The 21,276-nt window shown below is 38.9% G+C and overlaps 1 protein-coding gene across 1 annotated transcript in view; it reads left to right on the forward strand.

Annotated features, from left to right (window-relative positions):
- Positions 1 to 60: 60 nt before the first annotated feature.
- The window catches only part of chrna8 (cholinergic receptor, nicotinic, alpha 8), a 73,460-nt gene continuing 52,244 nt past the window's right edge, over positions 61 to 21,276 (forward strand). Inside the window, exon 1 of the mRNA XM_041798184.1 lies at positions 61 to 254. Coding sequence (XP_041654118.1) covers positions 185 to 254 — 70 coding nt within the window. The 5' untranslated portion in view covers positions 61 to 184. The remainder of the gene's footprint in view (positions 255 to 21,276) is intronic.

Here is a 21,276-nt window from a genome sequence, read left to right on the forward strand (position 1 = left end):
AACTCCACACTCACTCTACTCCGTCAGTCCCTTTTTTCATTTCTCTCGCACGCTGTCTGTCTGCCTCTTCGTCCCCCCTTCAGCCTCATGTCCTCACTACCGCCAAGCCGGAGCAGAGTCTCTGTCTAGCCGACACCGAGAGCCCGCTGCCGGGGGCAGGCGGAGTCCACTGAGCGGTGCCAGGATGCGGTGCCACAAGTTTTGGGGACCATGTTCGGTTGGATTCTATATTTGTGCCACCATGCTTTTCAAAGGTAGGTCTCCCTAAGATCTGCGCTAGTATGAGTTTTTTGCCACTTACAACAGGGAGTGCAGGGATCTGTCATGATAAGTGAGGGCAATAAGAAGAGGATGATCTTAATTGGAAAACCCTTGTAGGAGTTTTATATAGGTTCTGGTTTATAGAAGAGGGTTAATGGTTTTTATCTGTTGCTCCAAAGAACTTGGAGGCTATACATCGTTTGCTTTATTCTTTGACTAGACAGCTTGTTATTTTGCATTACAAACAAATGAAATTCAAAGACAAGATTTAAATCTGAAATTGGTTTGAGGCAATTCCTGCTGCTTGTGGTTTGCTCATTGGATTGAATGACTGTTTATTCTGCAGTCAAGAGATGTTGCATTAAAAAGCACTGGCTGCTGAATCTTGAAAATGACAAATGCAAATGACCTCTTCTGAACAGTTTGGTTAAGTTTATGACCAAACAGTTTATGTGTACCTTCATAAAAAGCTTAGTTATTCCTCCAAGAGTTATTTTTAAACATGTGTGCACGTCTGCCTGCATTTGTGTATATATGATAAGAGAGTGGGCTTTATTGTGAGCTCATTCGTGTGCAGTGAGATGTGCATGCATGACTATAATTCTCTCCTAAGCCCCATCCAATCATCAACATTACCATCAGCATCATCATCTGTAACATCTGGGATGTTTACTTACCAGTCTGTGACACAGCGGCTTTGCTGAAGATCTGCTTATTTCTCCATATTTTGTGTATTTGTGTCTGTGTGTATTTGTGTATGTGTGTGTTTGTGATTTGCCACCTTCAAAAGACCTCAAAACTTCCTCTCAATCCAGTTTGTGGCCATGTTGTGGGTATTTCCAAGTTGGGGGATGAGGACAGAGGGGATGACTAGAGGTGGGCATATAAAGGAAAGAATAAAAGTGTCCAATGACGAGAGGACATGCCCATCTTAAAACTTAAGGGCACTGATGAAAACTGCAGACTCTTGCACACTGCCTACATTGCACAAATACTAGGGATGGACAATATTGGATATCCAATATACCAATATTTACAGACTCATTTTGGCCAATAAAGATATTCAAGTATGCATTTCAGCACAGAAAAAGACTTCAGCTGACATGCTGTAGGTCTGTTGGTCCTGCCTGAAACAACTAAAACAAGACTAAAATTTAATGAAGTTTTCATCAGACCTTAAAAATTCATCAAATCTTTCAAAATACAATGCATCTGTATCTCTTCTGCCTCACAGCTGTAGAAAGACTGACCCCGGATTAACAGGGTGCAGAGAATGCACTACTATGATTTGGTAACAGATTTAGGCAGGAGAATAAATGTTTGGATTTAAAGTAGAGACTAAAATGTGAGGACGTTCTATGGACTAAAATTAGACTAAAAAGTTTTTGCGTTTTCGTTCACTAAAACTACACTAAAACTCTAAAAGGTAGAAAAGACTAAAATGTGACTGAAACTAAAATGCATTTAATCTAAAGACTAAAACTGAGACTAAAGTTAAAAATAACCGTCAAAATTAACACTGTTGGCTGGAATTTTTTTTGGGCTGATCTAGAGCTTCATTTATGCTCCCTTTACATCTGAAAATAGATTGGTGGGTTTAAAATAGAGACCGACTGATATGGGATTTTTGGGGCCGATGCCGATACTGATATTGGGGGCTTATATTGTGGCTGTGGACCATATTAGACAGGAAAATGATAAATGGAGAGCCATATTTACATCGTTATGGTAAATATGCACATAGAATATGTTTACAGTGTGTTTCTTGATAACCCTGAGGAAGGCCACAAGCTTAAATGCGCCTGTTTTATAAAGTTGTTCTCTAAAGATCTACTATTAGTGAAATTTTCTGTCTCCACACTGGTAGAATATGTCACAGGAAAGATAAACGCCGTAAGAATGCTTTTCTGGTTTGTGCTTTTCAAAGTAAAAGCCCAGTTTAGCATTTTTATAGAGAAACTCCGTTCACTTGTACAGAATGCTTTTATTTTGAATAGTTCCTGACAAACTTCCACTGTACACTGAATCAAGTCGCTTTCAGGGGGGTTTATTGAGGTAAACTTATGAGGAAAGACAGGGCTTTGAGAGCAGGGAGATGCAGTTGACACACGGAAAGCTTGCGCCCTGTGTGACGGCCGCACCGACAGGAACCGGAGCTTACACGCGGCACATGCAAGCAGCAAAACACGCTCCCAGTCTGAAACAGGCAGCCAAGTGAGTCTGACTACAGCAGGGACTGCTAAGCAAGGACTGGGCTGTCTGAGTACTTAGGGACAGGGAGGGGCCCATGACAGCACCAGCTGCTCACTGAGCAACAATGATATGTGCTGTCATGTCAGAGTCTCCAAACTCTCCAATAACACCAGAAAAAGTCACTAGATTTGTCGCTAGTCGCTTTTCTGAAAGAGTCGCTAGAGGGGTCTGAAAACTCGCTAAATATAGCGACAAAGTCGCTAAGTTGGCAACACTGAGTGGGGGAGAGCTGCTGCTGCACTTGCTTGTGTCTTGGACCAGGCACTCGGGCTGAGTTCAGCAGGGACACACAGACAGAATCCCTGTGCAGCAAAAAAGTTAATATGTCGGCTACATATTGGCTGATGTTGATTAATCTGTGATACGTTATAATCAGCCCGGTTAATTGGCCCGCCGATCAATCGGTCGGGCTTGACGCAGTGGTCACTGCCTACATACTCACGTTTGTTACGGTGGGTAGTTAAGTTCTTTATTGAGTTTTGCTAATCTGGATTGAACTGTTAGCTACGCTGGCTTAGTGATTATCAATGGTATTTCAATGTTTGGTCTGTATCAGTGAGCTGTGGAAAAAACAAACAAAATATGGATGAGATTAACATACCATGGACACAAAGCTACATCACATACAAATGTATTTCAAACATAAAGCTAAAATGAACTTTAATTCTACTGACTACCACCGTCATCCAGTTTTAACCCTTTTGGCTGCTAATTGTCAGCATCACTTGTGACTGTTAGTAGGGTGTTTATACAGTTTTGGTGGTGTTGCATGATGTTGTTTGAAATGCAGTTAAACTGTGGATAAGCAGATCCCAGTTAAAGCATGCAATAGTCAGTTGGACTAAGTTTACACCATTGGAAGAGTTTCATCTTTGATCTGGTAATTATTTCTGCTATGATCACTAAGGTGGATTATAGTTCACTTTATTAATAAGCTTCTTTAATTGGGAAAAAAATAACAACCCATTTGTTTATAATTGCCAGTCTTCTAAAAGTTCATGACCGTTATAAATGAGCATGCCCACTTCTCAGGAAAACAATTTTTGTTCCAGTTTGCCTTAAGAAAAATGCTCAACGGCCCAAATTTAGTTGCACCGAAATCCATTTAAAAGTATTTTATTTTTCTGACCTTCAACTCTTAGCATCAGAGACTAGTTAGAGTGAAACAGCCTGGCACAGAGCTGTAATAATATCTGCTTGATTTCAGTGAAATGCCTCATTTCTCTTTCTTTCTCTCTCTGTCTCCATTAAATCTTTTTTCTCTCTTGCAGACTTGTTCTGATGCCTGCCTCTTAATTTTACATGCTCAGCAATACTTAGAAAGCTCCGTCCTGACTCTGTGCTAGTGTAAAATGGCCTTTTTATGCCCTTGTTCAGCATTTCAGTCAGGTGTAAGGTGGTTTAAGCACTGCTGTTGGGCTGCATGAGAGCACCTTAAAAGTTTATAATGGGAATTGAACTTTGATGCTTTAAATTAAGTACATCCCACCTCCGACTTACCTGTGGAGATTTCTCCAGTTTGAGATTTTTTAAAGCAATGTAAATCATAAATGAATCAAGTGTGGAAGCATGGATGTGGTGGCCAAGCAGTCCATGATGGAACAAAGCGAAGGCCTTAGACCCTGGATTAGGATTAAACATCTAGTGGTTTAAGGGCTCTGAGCTCTCAGCCATAGATTATAAATCTCTCCTATAGGATTCTATGCATCTGAAGCCACATTAACACAAAACACCATACTCTCAGATCTCTACTGTGGAATGATGCTGGAAAAGATGTGTTAATGGATGGGGCCATGGCTTGTCACACAGTGGTAATGAACACGTGTATGCACATGAGCTAGTCTCTTTCAGAGGAATGCACAGTCAGAAAAGGAAGTAAAAAAAGAAGAGTGCAGCAGGTTGAATGGCTCATGTAAAACTGATTCAGTATTAAATAGCCCCTAAGGTCTCATCTGTCTTTATTCAGCACCTCTCTTGCCACCTTATCATTTTACTGTCTGTCAATGGCATACTGCCCTTCTCTTTTTGTCCTTCATCTGTTAAAGTGGCTGCACATCCAGAGGCCCTGGTTTATATTTGCAACTCTACCCAGTAAGGGATTGTAGTTGCACAGCATGATTTTAGTAACAGAAACCAGCATTACTCCCTATTTCCATTTTAAAGGGCACAGAATAATTAAAAGATGTATTGGATTAATATAAAAGTCAACATGTAAGGAATCAAATGAACAACCTGCCACTACATCATCAGATGACTATAAAGCTTACTTAGCTTTTATCACATATTTTCCTTAATGGAGTTTTAAATTTTATGATTTGTATGCAGGAAGGTTTTGTTGCATAATGTTTGTGGCATTTTGATGTACGATTGCTTACTGTAGTCTTTCACCCTCTCTACATTTTCTGCCTTCCTGTTTTTCATTCTTCTCCCTGCACCTCTTTTTTTTATCATGTCTCACTTTTGTGTCTCCTGTCATCACTCTCCTAATTTTTCTGCACCTTCCTCCCTCTCCAGCTCTCCCACACATGTGTATAAGGGTGTGTTTGAACAGGTTAGGCATTAAGCTATCCATCTCAGTTAAGATGCAGGCTTTATAGCTGCTGAACATCTGGACACTTCACTGCTGACCTCCCCTGACTCATCTCATTCTAAATGATTGATGGAGAAATAATGAGGTGCTCAACCAATGAAGTAGTGACCCTAATTTAAATCAGAACACACCCAGTTAGTTAAGAGGCAGTGTTGTGTGTAAGCTACTCATTCGACATGGGTGAATGCACTCACCAACATATCCATACACAGTAATTATGGCACTTAAATATGTATGGTAAATCTGGAAGATAATCACACAGGTATGTTAATTGTGGTCGGATTTGTAGGTCTCCCAGACAGATTAACACTGTCTTAGTCTGTAATGATTTCCACTGGAACCAAAAAAGTCAACAACTTTGTGGCTCTTCTAGTACTATGTGTAGTTGAGCTCTCTGCTTACAGTGATAGTTGTGAAGTACAGACCCACCTGTTTCCTGGATTCAAGCTGTCTACTTCTTCTGGACACTTGGAGTCTTCTGGAGTTTTTTTGATCGAACCATCAATAGTCAATAGTCACAATAACAAATTAATTCAATAAATGAATTTGAAATAAAATAATAATAATAATAATATTAATAATAATATAATTCCACTTAGAAGTGGTAATTAACTTGACTATATTAGTCACAACAAAAACTGAACTCAAAAAATGAATTAAAAACATCCCATCTCTGCGTTAAAGTGGAGTAAACAGTTTGACTTGAATGGGATCAAAAACATATGAATCATACAGATCCAAAAAAAAAAAAAATCCCTATTAAAGTGTAGCAGCTTAATCTGAGACATGACCAAAACATTCACACTACAATATAACCCAAATATCAAATACAAGGTACTCTTAATACAGTGCAATTCTAAAGTGCAACTAGAGCTGATACATCCTGTTTTCCTCCCTCACTTTTGTTTCTTTACCCACTGTTACTTTACAATAAAGTGAAGGTTCTTGTTTTGGAAAACCAGCATGGCCTGCTTTACATGCTCTGCTGTGTGAGACCCACCAAACTGGTGTGCATCATGTAATACTGCACGCTTTAACTCAAAGGTGGAGGACTGTGCAGTGAGACTCAGCAGTGACATGGGGCAAACATCACAGCTCCAAATGTCTGTTAAAGCTAATGGCAGTGTAGTTGCTTTTTAAATTTTCTAGTATGCTGTCATGTACTTAATTGTACATCTCTGGTGAGCCTGTGTCAGTAATGCAACATTGAGATGGCAGGGCATAGCGTGGGTCCAAAAGCTCACGAAGAGGACAAAAACCCAAATTCTCCACCACGGAGATGGGCTGGTTGTCCAAAGCAATGAATTTAACCACTTTTCCTGTTATCTTTTTGGCCTTATCACTCCCTCGAGGACACTTGTCTTTCCTCTTAAAGTCCAGAGTGTGTTGCTTCAGTGAAGCTGCCTGTTGCTATAGTGAAGTCACTGTATTTCGCTGCATGTTTAGTTTGGAGATGACGGATCATATATGTAGAGTTAAACGCTGCAAGAGGCCACTGGACTGTTTTCACTCTCACGTTTGAAGTTTTTCCACACCGCTGACATTCTAAACACAGGAATACTAATGTTGCTACTGCTACTGGTGCAACAGCTGATGTAAATGATCAGCTGGGCTGATCGGATCAAATTGCTGATCTCCGATCAGTTAAAAACTACCTTCTTATATTGGCGCCAATCCGATACATACGATCGGGATAGGGACAATCCTGGTTTCAGATTGGGGTTTTGCCTTTGGAGACTGCATTCATAGTTAGAGGTGTAACCAACATGAAAACCATGGAGCTGTCTATAGGTGAAAAACAAGCTAATTTGAAGCTGAGAAAAGATGGAAAACCAATCAGAGCCACTGCACAAACATTGGTAATAGCCAGTACAACCATTTGGAAAGTCCTGAAGCAGAAAGAAACCACTGGTGTAGTAAGAAACAGATGTTGAACGAGTAGACCAAGAAAAAAAGCAGCAGTTGATGACAGAAACTTTATGAGAGCTGTAAAGAAAAACCCTAAAGCAACTGTTAGAGACATCAGCAACAACCTCCAGAGGGCAGGAGTGAAGGTATCACCATCTACTGTTCACAGAAGACTTCATGAACAAAAGTAAAGTTTAAGACTTGCCAAGTCAATCTCCAGACTTGAACCCTATAGAGCATGTATTATACCTGCTAAAGAGGAGACTGAAGAGAGTAACCCCCAAAACAAACAACAACTGAAAGAGGCGGCATCGAAAGCCTGGAAAAGCATCACAAAAGAAGAATGCAAAAGTTTGGTCAGTGCCAGTGGGTCACAGGCTTGATGTAGTTACTGCAAGCAAAGGATTTGCAACTAAATATTAAGTCTAATTCACTTTAATCTATTTTAAGTCTATCTGCTTCAATAATTTAGTGCTCCATTACAAAAACGCTATCTTCTGTGTAGTTGTGTATCAGATCCAGGTGTAAATACCTGGAAATACAGGCTTAAATGTGACTGATTGTCTCATATTCATCTGTTGACTCAAATGCTTTCAGTCTACAGCAAAATTAAAGAAATTGGGCTTGCTGTTCCAAAACAGTGAAGGAGAGTATCTGTATCAGCATAATAGGAAAATTTCTGCCATTATTAACAACCAATGTATATTAAGGCTTAACGATTTGCAAAAATGATCTAATGGCATTTTTTTTCCCCTAATACTGCAATAGCGATTATTCTTATGTCAATCTTATGTATTTTTTGATAAATTCAGGCAATAAATAAACCATAAATAAGACCATGTGCATTGAAAACAATGAAATTATTTCAGAAGCAATTAATACATAGTATCATGAATCTGAATATGGGGGTGCAACAAGCTTTTAGCTATAAAGAAGGTGGCTAGGGTGGTTAAAGAGAGAGCAGCGAAAATGAAGCATTTCAGACGGATGTTAAAATAAGGGTTTTTCAGGACGCCAGTGTGAGAAACATGGGGAGTTTTTTGAGCTGTAAACCATGTAAAGCTACTACGTGGGTATAGAGAGATGGTGTAAAGCCTTGAAAAAAGGCATAATACCCCCTCTTTAAGAAAACGTAAAACATGAAAAGGAGTATTTTTTTTAAACCATTATAAAAAAATGACACTTGAATGTTTGCATAATTTGCATAAAATCTATGCTGCTGCTGCTGCAAAAATGATTTATTAAACTGGTATTTGGACACATTTCAAGTTAAAGAAATATTGCAACTTCTGCAATTTGTAATTTGCAGGAGGCCAAATTGCAATTTAATCTAATTTGCAATTAATTGCCCAGGCCTAATGTATGTTTGCTGTAAATATTGGTGAACTATGCCCACTGAAGTTTTCTCCTTTGTTCTTCCTCATTCCTTAAACTTCAAAGGATGTTTTCAGGACTCACATTTGAGGTCTTAAGTACATATTTGAATGTTTGTATTGATATTTTTACTAGCAGAAATTTGTGGTAATCACAGATTATTATCAAATCATGCAGCACCATCACTGGATCTCTAAATATCTGCATATTGGATAAACTGGAAAAAATGCAATATTGTGAAGTCAGGTGCTGATGGTGACATCTGCACTTTGGGTTATGATGGCTCCTGTATCAGCATTTAACCCTGGTTTATTTGTTGCACTGGTGAATCGCATGCCACCATCATTTTAGAAAAACAGGGATTAAAAGTGTACCTTGTACATTGCATTTTACCCTATCATACTGTCTCTTACTTCAGATCACAAAAACTGTTTCTTTTTTTAATACAAAAACATGCATGCACTTAAACCTAGAAAGACTCTTTTCCAGTTTCTTTCTTCTTGTTTTTTCTATCAGACAGTTTAATGGCTGGTTTCAAGGTCTAGACCATTATCTGAAGGGTTGATTGATGGCTTCTGTTAAGGAGGACACCCATGTATGGGTTTTAGAATGACAGTACCAGAAATATATTCAGCACAGACTTGTTGACACAATAATGTGAGCCTTTATTCCACAGTGACTGGTTTATGGCTGCCATTGCTATCAGACCATTTTTACCTGATGGATTTCTGCTTGATGCATTGGCATTGAAATCTCAACATTGTAAACACATGATGTACCTTATCTTCTGATTTTAAAGTAAGAAAAATATCCCAGCTGAAGTTAACTTTTAAGCAAGGATTACTGACACAAGTTTTTACTGTTGGCACAGCTTTAGACAAGTTATCACAGGAGCTTTGCACAGACACACCCATCCTTTCACACCACAGATGGATTATCTATAAGCAGATCTATTCATTTTTCTCTTTTAGTTTCTCTTGTATGTATTTCCATATATTCAAACACAAGATAATTGCATCAAAACGCCTGTAGATGTGTAGTATTTCTGCTGGTGTTGACTGTCCACAACCTCAGGGAGCAGGCATCTGTCAGCTGTTTCTTTGTAAGCACTATCCCCCCTCTAAGTTCATAACGTTGATTCCTCTGTCCCAGAGCTGGGATATGTTTCATACTGAAAACTACACTTGGCTATTTAAAGTTTTCTAGTTAATACATGTTTTGCCAGCATGTGATTTAAGATTACTCTAGGAAATCAGATGCATGTTTCACAAGAGTGTATTTATGTTCTGTCTTTTCATTGTGGCTTGCTGTCACATTTAAGTTACAGTTTTCACAAATTTTCTTTGAAACCTTTTCTTTAAACTTTAAAAACAATGTCCAGTTTAAACTGCATTTACAAAACTACTGATTCTTCAGGCAAATCTTATCAAAAAAAAGTGTCTGTGCTCAGAATCAAACACTGTTTTCTCATCAAAAAAACAGCAGTCAAAACTTAAACACCGCTGAGCAGAAACACAAATGGAAAACATTGGTAAGGGATCACTCCAGAAAGAAATGTTTAGCAGTTCTCAAGTAACATAAATGATACAGCAGCAACTAACATCAGTGTTCTTCAGCACAGCCATAGTATTTTTTTTTTTTTTAATAGCGACTTGATAGCAGTATCGATAGGCTAAAACATTATTGATTCCCAGGTTTAAAAGAAAACAGAACAGCTTTTTTTTATGTGTTTACAGTGCTGCGTAAAAGTATTTGCCCCTTCCTGATTTTTTTTTACTTTTTTGCATGTTTGTTAGACTTAAATGTTTCAAATCATAAAACAAAAAGCAGTTTTTATTTGATGATTTCATTTATAATGGGGAAAAAGCCTTATAAACCAGCCTGACCCCTATGTGAGAAAGAAAATGCCCCTTATGAAATCATGATTTAACTGTGATTAACCACATTTTTTGTGAAGCTGATTTTGATTTCAGTTGCCAAACCCAGGCCTGATTACTGCCAGACCTGTTGAATTAAGAAATCCTTTATATAGAACCTGTCTGACAAAGTGAAGTAGACTAAAAGATCTCAAGAAGCAACACATCACGCTGCTATTTAAAGTAATTTAGGAACAGATGAGAAACAAAGTCACTGATATTTAGTCTGGAAAGGTTTAAAAAGCTAACCTTGCAAAGCAGATGGATACGCCCCTTGTTTTCACTGGTGAATTCATCTTGCAAAGGTCCCCTCTGAACCGTTTGGTCCGGTTAGAAAGTGACAGGACCGATCAGCAATGAGGGGCAGTACTTTCAGATGCAGCAGAGTCGTGACGTAAACAAGCAGCAGCAAGAGGCCGGTGCAAATATAGCGATAGAGATTAGTGTGGATGCTGCTAAAGCGCCAGTTTTATCAGAACTTGACAACATTTCTTTGTAAAAGAAGAACAAAGAACAGCAGTGAGTTGTATTCTTTTCAAAAACCACAGAAGTGGAGTACTTACATGTCTGTAGTCACCATGTTTCAAGTTATCCCTGAGTAGCGCACGCGCAGCTCGATAGCGGCTACATCATGTGTTTTGTGTTTTGTTGCTCTGATTGGCCTGTAGAGATGTGACAGACACATCTATCACCCAATCACACTCTGAGTTTTTTTCAAAGCCTCTGCCTTTTCTCAAACATTTCCTATTGAAGCTTTCCCAGATCCATCTGGCGTGTCCGGTTATTAAAAAGCAATGTCTAAGGCTTTGGGACTTCAATGAACCGTGGTGAGCCATTTTCCACAAATGGAGAAAACTCAGAACAGTGGTAAACCTTCCCAGGAGTGTCTGGCCTACCAAAATTTCTCCAAGAGTGCATCGACTGCAGTGACTCAGTTAAGATCAGAGTTTATGATCCAGTAATAAGAGGGAGATTCGGCAAAAATAGCATCCATGGTAATGTTCAAAGTAAAATACAGCTGCTGACCAGAACGAACTCAGAGGCACATCTCAAAAAAATACGTCTTGATGTCCCCCAAGACTTTTGGGAAAATATTCTGTGGACTGATGAGCCAAAAGTTAAACTTTTTGGAAGTTTCCCTTTACATCTGGTATAAAGCTAACTCAGCATTTCATTAAATCAAACATGGCGGTGGCATTGTGATGGTCTGGGGCTGCTTTGCTGCTTTAGGACCTAGACCACTTGCCATAGTTGAACCATGAATTCTGCTCTCTACCAGAAAATACTGAAGGACAATGTCTGGCCATCAGTTAATGGTCTCAAGCTCAAGATCACGGGGACAATAATCCAAAACAAACACACAAGTCCACCTCTGAATGGCTTAAGAAAAAAATCCAAAAGGAGGTTTTGGAGTGGCCTAGTCAAAGTCCAAGCCTAAATCCAGTTCAGATACTGTGGAATGACCTGAAACAGGCTGTTCAAGTCCTCAACAGGCCAAAAACCCTCAAGTGTTGCTGAATCAAAACAATTTTGTAAAGGAAAGTGGGCAAAAATTCCTCCAAAGCAATGTAAAAGACTCATTGCTAGTTGTTGAAAATACTTGTTTGCAGTTGTTGCCACTATGGCTGTCAAAACCATCCATCTCCATCCCTGCAAGGCTGTCTTGCAGTTTCACCATAAGAGAATGTGCTGTTAAAAAATATACAGTGCTGAACAAATTTGTTAGACCACCTGTCATGTTTGTCTCAGAGACCATCCAGCATCATGAAGTGCTTTAATGCAGACTCATTTCATTTTCAGTGAGCTCTCTATGTTTTACCATTTTGAACAGGAATGAGGAATTTCAAACTCAATTCACCCAAGTTTGAGCCGGCTCACTGGGCTTCTCTGAGAAGTCAGAAATGAATCAAGCATAACATTCAACCACTAAAACTCATTTTTCTGTTCAGGAATGCAAGTAAATAACTATAATTTGACATATTAATCAAGAAATAATAATGTGCTTTACTTTTTTTTCAGTCTTTTTGTAAATCAGTAAATTTGAAAATTCATGGATAACAATAATAATTATATTTTAGCATTAAAAATATCATTTGGGTTAAAGAGCTTCTACATATTGGTGTATTAACCATTGCAGAAACATAAAAAATGATGAACCTCTTGATGTAGTCACAGAGAATCTGCTGAGACTAGGTTGTGTCTCTGTCCTGTTTCCCCTTAGTCTTTTCATGAACAAGAGCATAGTTAATCACTCAGCTTCTCAGATTTCCTTGGAAATTAGCATATTTGATATTAATCTTGATCTCCCTGGCCTGTTTCTTCCTACTTGTGGTCAGGCACCTCTCACATGCACTCTCCTCCTACTTTCTTCCTCTGCCTCACAAATCATCACCATCTTTGAACTTCCAACTCACGTGTGTAGTCTGACCTGCCTTATGCATGGGTACATCACATTATTTGCAACAAGTGTTTTCAGTTTTGAGTTGTCATGTGTAGGCTGTGACATGCTTCACTTGTAATTTTGGTCACAATTATGCATCATCAGTGCATCAGAGTGTTTTGTGAGAATGAGATGTGCAAGGTTTGCCCAAAGGGGTAAAATTATTTTAAGCCATGCCAAAAGAGTTATCAGTTCAATTTATGTGTTTGGGCATGAGTGCTTCAGTAATCGTATTCTTATTTTCCTGAACATTTTGTCACCACAGCTCGGTGGTGTTCAGGCTGTTAATTCATCAGGATTCACATTACGTCACTGAGGACCTCAGGGACCCTGGCCACATTAGAGGCCCTATGTTAATCCAGCCTAGTCTATCGAGCAAGAGAGATTGTTAAAAAGCATGGCTGAAATGAGTTATGCTGTAGAAAAATACTTGCATAGCATCTGTTCTGTGGCACATAGATTTTCTGATTATAACACTGGTTAAGCAGCAAAATCCATGGTTGATGTGATAGACAGAGAGAAGGAAAAAAGTCAAAGTAAAGACCTAACACTAATATTCAAAAATGGAGGTATGTATTTGTTTGTTTTAAGTTTAAAAGTTAAGACAAAGTTAAGTTAAAAGAATTTATTGTCATGCTGTAACAGGATACAGTGAGACTGAAAGTGCCAGTCCTGATGGTACACAGAAGTTAAAAGGACACACTTGCATATATAACAGAAACATTTGTATTGAAAAACATTCTTTTTCTAAGCAGCAGCACATAGCTAACTGATGCAAAAATATGAGAGTCTGAAGAGATTCTTTGTAAAAAAAAACTAATTTCATTTGTTTTATTTTACCTTTATTTCACCAAGAAAAAAAATCTAAATTATATCTAAAAAGTCTTTATTTTCAAGAGTGTACCGGCTAAGACAGGCAGCAGCATTGTCCGGAGCTGTTTGTGCTTTGATTTTAAAATTAATTTAGCAGGCTTTACATGGCCTAGTAGGGCTGTCACCTTTTTATGAAATCAACTTCGAACCAACTTAGAATATGACAACATGATGTTCAAACTTATCTGTGTGATAAGCTATCACAGACGGGATTCCTCCGCTCAGGTGAAAGATGGACTAGGGAAACCAGAGCTAACTGGGGGTCCAAGAAAAGCCACTTTATTGAGAAGCATCCATGGTTGTTCTGCTCACAGTAGCACGTTTTCAAATTTGCCAGAATCCTGCCTGTAGAATTCAAAATATTTCCAGACAGTGCTTCTAAGATGTTTTGGTGTTGTAAATGTCCGCTCGTTGCTCCGCTTGCTAAGGCCCTCCATTGTAAAATAGCATTAGTCTTAATTTATGCAGGTCAAGAGGGCATGCAACGGACAAGTTTCTCTGAGGGCGCCCTCTGCTGGGTCGAATGGTAAACTACTTTAGACTGCATGATGCACTGATAGAGGTTGTATTTTGACGTATGCATGTGTATTTTTTGAACTTTCACCCTCAGGTTTGAATGAATGTTCAAATTTCAAATAAGAAGTGACAGCCCTATGGCCTCCTGGTCAGGTCCGGTCAGGGCCAGAAGCATATCTTTTGATTTGCAGTGCCTTTAAAAAGTATTTACCCCTTGATGATTTTGGTGCCAGTTGGTGCCAGTAGTCTCACTATTTGTGAAATTAGGATCATCGAAGTGCAGTGAATGTGTCTCAAGTGACTGTAGTATAAAGACACCTGTGTCTGGAAGGTCTAATGGTTAATCAGTATTCCTGCCTACCATTACACCATGAAGACAAAAGAACACCCCAAGCAACTCAGAGAAGAGGTTATTGAAAAGAATAAGTCAGGGGACAGATACAAAAAAAATTTCAAGCCACCGAACATCCCCTAGTGTTCAGATAAATCCATTATCAAGAAATGGAAGGAATATGACATATGTGTAAATCTGCCTAGATTAGGCCGTCTTCACAAACTTAGATACTGTGCAAGAACTAGTGAGAGAGGCCACCAAGACACTATGACTACTCTAAAGGAATTACAATGTTTAGCAGCTGAGATTGGAGGGACTGCATACAACAATTGTTGCCTGGGTTTTCAGCAGTCAAAGCTTTATGGGAGATTGGCAGAGAAAGCCACTGTTGAATAAATCTTGACTAGAGTTCACCTAAAAGCATGTGGGAGATTCCATAGTCAATTGGGACAAAGTTCTCTGGTCTGATGAGACCACAATGCTGCTTTTGGCCATCAGACAAGATGCTATGTTTGGTGGACGCCAAGCACTTCATCACAAACACACCATCCCCAGTGTGAAGCACGGGGGTGCCAGCATCATGCTGTGGGCTTGCTTCTCAGCAGCCAGTCCTTGAAGGCTTGTAAAGACAAAGGGTAAAATGAAGGCAGCAAAATACAGGAAAATCCTAGAGGACAATCTTATTCAGTCTGCAAGAGAACTACAGCATGGGAGAGGATTTATTTTCCAGCAAGATGATGAACAGAAGCATACAGCTGAAGCTACACAGACATGGTTTAAAGACAACAAGCTCAATGCTTTGGAGTGGCAGAGTCAAAGCCCAGACCTCAATCCAAAACAGAATGCATGGCTGGACTTGAAAAGGGCTGTTTACGCCTGACCCCTGTGCAACTTCACAGAGCTTGAGCAGTTTTACAACAAAGAATGGAGTAAAATTGCAGTGTCCAGATGTACAAGAAAGCCAAATTATATTAAACATGCAAACATTTATGAAAGGGTAAAACATCTGGGGGAGGAACAGTATCAAGCCTTCACAAATTTTGATAATGCTCTGTAGCTCACTTTTTAATGCTGGGTTCATTATGTGTGCACCAAAGACGCTGAACACTGAAGCTACAATTGCCTGATTTTTAATCTCTAAATATTCTCAGTAATTTTCAATCATTTATTCCACAGAGAGATGTAATAGACATTTGGTGACATCATTTTTGGATTCCCCAAAAGCATAATTGTGATAAAAATCCTCTCTTACATGATAATAGATGACCCCATCTGCATAAGTTTGGAGATTACCATGGCAGAGTGGGACTCAGGGACAAAGCCATGATCATTCCTCCACATGCTTTCATCCTAATCACCAAATGTACGTCTGTGTGACTGTGTGTGTGTTTTACAGCAGCTCAGTCTGGATGGTTTTAGCTGCACTCATCAGAGGCACTAAAACGCCCTGATGTAAGAGGTGGTCATTTAGTGCTCTGCCAAAAATAGTGTCCTGTTTGGTTTTTGGGTGTGTGTCTGTTGGTTCTGTGTGAGAAAGAAAGAGAGAGTGCAAATGGGTCCCTCAGGCAGTTGGTGTTTGGATAGCCTGTGTCTGATGGGTGTTTGAAACCTCATCTGAACGCATTGACCCACAAAAAATATTCAGATGGGACGGAATTGCCTGGACAAATTTCTCAGTTTATGTTAATGCGTGTGTGCGCAGGAGGGTGTGACGAAAAGAGAGCCAGAAAATAGAGATGCACTTGAGCATTTACCTGGAAAAAAGACTTCGATTCATGGCTTCATGGTTCAAATTTGGTGTCTACCTTAAGGAACTTAAGAGACTTTCTATTTAAAAATTCCCACCCTTTCTTTGCAGGCAATCCCTACTGGTGACACACACAGATCATGACCACATTCTTCTAGCTTTTTTGTTTTTTCCTCGCCACCTAATCAGCTTTAGCATGTGCTCATTTAGTACAAATAAGAACAAAAATGCTGAAAGCAGGAAAAGTGAATGCAAATTCAGGACAAGGCAGAGAGATTGGAAAGAAGGAATAGAGGTAAAAAGACAGACGTACAGGGAGAGGTATGAAAAGAGCGGATATCATAAGATTTGGGGAGGCTTGTGAAGGGATAAAGCTGCTGATAAAGGGAGAAAGGTGCAGTCAAAATGTAGAAGAATGAAACATGCCCAGGAGATCTCACAGAAAGGGTTATTGCAAAATTGCAGCTGGTTTTCATATGAGATGGAAAGAAGGTGTAAAGAATTGAGATAAGAGCTTGAGAGGCAGTGAGGGAGGATGGAAGAGAGAAATGTTCTCCTGATTTCCTTTTATTTAGTTTTCTGTATATTTGCATATTACTTTGTCATATACCACTATCTCAGTCAGTGCTGCATATTCCTGAATAAACTAATTCTGTCTGTCCATGCCATAGCTTCATGTAAAATCATTGGTTTGTGGGCTGAATAATTTATGATTCTCTCAATAGGGAGAGCAGATTAGACAAAAGATAACTCATTCTCTGAGATTTACTCAGTATACTTAGTATAAAAATAGAATATGACACTATGAAAATACGGTGCTGCTTTACAAATGTATCAAAATACTAGTTTAATACAGACTTTTTTCTGCAGAAATTTTATGCACATTATGCAAACATTCAAGTGTCATTTTTTATGAGAAAGTTTACAGAAATCCTCCTTTTCATGTCTCATGTATTAACTAGTGATATATAATGATAATCTCTTCAATAAAGCAGTTAATTACAAATTTGCAATATTAGCAAAAATAATTGCAATAAGATATTTTTTCAATTGCTCTACCCTAGTTCATTCTGTCGAACATTGATGAATTTTGATGTTACTTCATGGAATTTATTCCCCCAGCCACAATCAGCTGATAGCCAGCTGATACCAATTATCGTCCCCCCAGATCCCTCAGCCAATCACAGCTCTTTCTCTCAACACAGCAGTCCCTTTATATATGACATACTTCTCACTAATCCCTACTTGCATTAATGCTGGCGCACCACGCTGCTGCTGCTGCTGGTAAAGCTTAACCTCCTCCACCCCAGCTGCCTCCTTTATAGCATAAGGCTTGTTGCACCCTCATATTCAGATTCATGCTACTATGGATTAATTTCCTCTGAAATAATTTTATTGTTTTCAATACACATTGTCATAGATGTATCTGTCCATATGGGGCTTTCTATCAATGTGCTCACTGGAAAATCAAAGAATGCTGTTTTGTTAAATGTGTGATGAGTGTTCCTGAATGAATGTAGGTTATAACTAGGGCTGTCCCTATCAAATATTTTACTCTCCATTAATGTATTGAATATTTCCCTCAATTAGTCAACTAATCCATAGATTGTTTTGGGGTGAATAGGCTGGTTTTTTTATGCAATTAATGTGCCTACAAACTTTAAATTTCAAAAGCTTGTCACTTATATCTATATTTCTTTATTCTTCTCTTTAACACAACTATGCATGGCATGCAAATTTTGCAAACTCATGCTGAAGCAGGTCAGGAGAAGAGTGGAAAGTTTTCAGTGCATTTTTTGGACTTATTGCACTCATTTTGATAAAGACATGTGGACCAGTTGGGATAAAACTGCCGCTGTGGCTACATCCAAGCTAATGGCTTCACCAGCAGCCACTGTAGTTACTGGCATTGTGTAAACAGTACAACTAAACGCCGACTGTAACTCTCTGAAACCCATGATGAAGTAGGTCGGGAGATGAATGAAAACATATTTTCCAGCATATAAAGCTTTCGGTGTTACTCTGCTTTTTTTAAATAAAGAAATGTGGTCCAGTTCTAATAAAACTGTTGCTATGCTGTAGCTACATCTGAGCTAATCATTTCACCAGTCCCGTAGCTACTACCTCATTCTCCTTAAATGACGCTGATTGGTCTAATCTGTTCTCAGACAGGGCACAAACATTTCAGACTTTGCCAGATGGATTTGCCTGATGACAGACATGGATTCTGGCCCAGCCATCTGCTTTGCAGACTTACTGAGCGCCAAAGGGGGTTATGTTTTTTTGCTCTATGTTGGAACAGTGCTGTTTGTAGCACTCAAAAACGGTGTGTTTATATCGGTATTGTATCGATATCAGCCGAAATGAGATTGGAAATATCAGCATATCAGATATCAGTAAAAATCCAATCTTGTGCATATCTAGTGTGTGTATTTGTTCAAAGGATGCAGCAGTAAAGGAGTTTCTATCTGTGGACCATCAGTTAGATTACTAAGAAAGATAATGACCCATGAGATATTGAATTAATAGAAAACACTGAAGTTCAATGTTCACCTCAGAGACAACTGATGCTTGAAAATGGTTTCCTGGCCTTGGAAAGAGCAGTTTTACAAAAAGCTTTTATTTAATATCCACTCGCTTAAGGTAGTGCTCCTTGGAGCTTCCATTATTTGATGAAGACCTTGAAGACTGCAGTGGAAGGGTCTTAAAAAGGTACAAAACTGGCCTTAAGATGGATAAGAATGAATTTGATTAACTCGATTCTCCATCTGGGTAACCTCAGATGAGTTTCTCTTCAGCATACAAGCCCTGCATATACTACAGTCTAGGACCAAAAAGCTGTCTTCCTCTTTTCTTCTCATCTTTCACGTTCACACAGAGGTGCCCCATGTCTGCAATTTGATTTCCCTTCTCGCCTTGCAAACACATCAGTATGGAAATGTTTCCTTTCAGCTGATGCTAAGCAGAATCCTCCTTATCTTTTATTCTAACAGATTCATGACTCCAACTGGTGTGTTCTGCTGTTGTAATGGCCGTTGTTGTCAGTTTTAATTTTCTAGCCTGCCCCTGTGCTGTATTGTCAATTCTTAATGGATTTCTTTTAATCCTATCGGAAACAGACGATACCATTCAGATAAAAAAAAACTCAATATTTTTATGTCTGTAGTATTTGAATGGCTCTCAACCTTTACCTCAGAGGCTGGAGCTTCTCCAAGTGTGAAGTGATTTAAAGCAGGGTGACATATTCTTGGACCCTGCTTTGTTGCCTCACCACCATCAGGCACAGAGCATAATGCGTGAAGATACACGCTCCAAATTTACATCTTTTCTTGTCTCATATTTTTCATTTCCTCTTGATTCTCATTTACAATAATCTACACAAAAGCTTTCCTTTTCAGGATTCTTCCAATGAACGAGGAAATTGTCTCGGTCTCAGTTGAGTCTTTCTGAATATTTGAAATGCATTCCTATTTTGTGGGGTCCTGCCGAGCTGAAATAAATGGTCCCGTAGGGTGCTGCTGCCCACAGGGTCCCTGCGGTGCCCAGAAGCAGTCTGGCTCTGCTTATTAAACTGAAACTAATTCAATATGCAGAAATAGTGGAACTGAGGGCCAACCTCAGGGTACTATATCATTGAGCTCTTTAATATCTCGATATTAGTGTATACAACATTTAACACAAACAGACACAACTAAAACAAACATACCTGTTTCTATAGGCTGTCCATATGTAGAATAAACAACCTTAAGAGAATATGCAGATCCTGTGGAACATTTATTATACTTCTACCCTGAGTGATGATATAATGAGTCAAGTGTGTCTGACTCTGATGAAGAGTGCAGGTATAAACATTAGTCCTCTGCAACTGGTCAAAGTGCTTAAAGGTGACTCATATGCTCCAGTTTCTTCTTTGGATTTTGTTATTAGAAAGTATCCGTGGAAAAATCCATTGTATATTTCTGTATTTTTGAAGTTGGGTGGTTGAAGGTACTTGGCAATAGTGGTATTAGCCTCCAGACAGCACTACAGTGCGGTTGTTCTGTGTAATTTGGTGACTTTAAGGTAAAAATGGGCCAACAAAACAATGTTGGATCAATTGCTGCCTTGACGAACATTTTTGAAGTCTTTTATTTTTCACCCAGAAAGCCTCTGTGTTTGGCACTATTTTGCAATGCAAGCTTCAACCACTGTAAACATGCTCTTATGCCTCAGAATATGTGATTAGCTGTTTGGGTCCGCAGACTTCATCAGAGGAAACAACAACTAACTAAACTAAAACTAGTTATTCCAGCTAGGGCTGCAGTAATTGGTTCTTTTTGTAATCGAGTACTCTATCAATTCTTCTGTCTATTGATCAAGTAATCTAATAATAAATATTGCATTTTTTAATCAATCACTTCTTACTTAAATTAACTGCTTCTATATTTCAAAAAACAGGATTAACAGGTTCTCTAAAGAAAATATATTTTATAAAGTGCAATTAAGCTCTGATGGCAATTTACATTTTTAATGTAAAAGTTAAAAGGAAGATAAATAATAACATAAGATGATGGCATAATTGAGGTTCAGGGATCCTCTCCCAGGAAATGTGGGTGCTAATACTTTACTTCTTATAATGGGAATGACCCCGCCCCTCTAACACTACAATATAGACGAATCCTGAGAAAAAAATGGAAGTTGACGAGCCACCATTACTGCGGTGGAAAGCCCCTTAACTAGCATACCTTTACATGAAAGCAGTCCGAAAAATCAACATAAACCGAAGTATTTTTGTTTTATCACTATAAAAAAACATGCCAGGGCGATCTGGGAGAACGTGTAGTTTTAGGCTGCCATAACAGCAGTGGAAAACTACAACTTTTGAAAAAAAGTGAGTGTTTTGAGCACAAGCCTTTACTTCAGGAGGAGTGTCCCTGTATGACACCTTATGGACTACACAGATTCCCGGACTGGCAGAGGAGAGAGTTATTGATCTACGAAAGCAGCACATGGCTAATTGAATATTCATGAGATAAAAAGGAAGTAGCAGCAGTGCTATCCAGGCTCACAGCAGTGAAGACTTAA

The sequence above is a fragment of the Cheilinus undulatus genome, linkage group 10 (genome assembly GCF_018320785.1).
Source record: "Cheilinus undulatus linkage group 10, ASM1832078v1, whole genome shotgun sequence".
Classification (NCBI taxonomy): domain Eukaryota; kingdom Metazoa; phylum Chordata; class Actinopteri; order Labriformes; family Labridae; genus Cheilinus; species Cheilinus undulatus.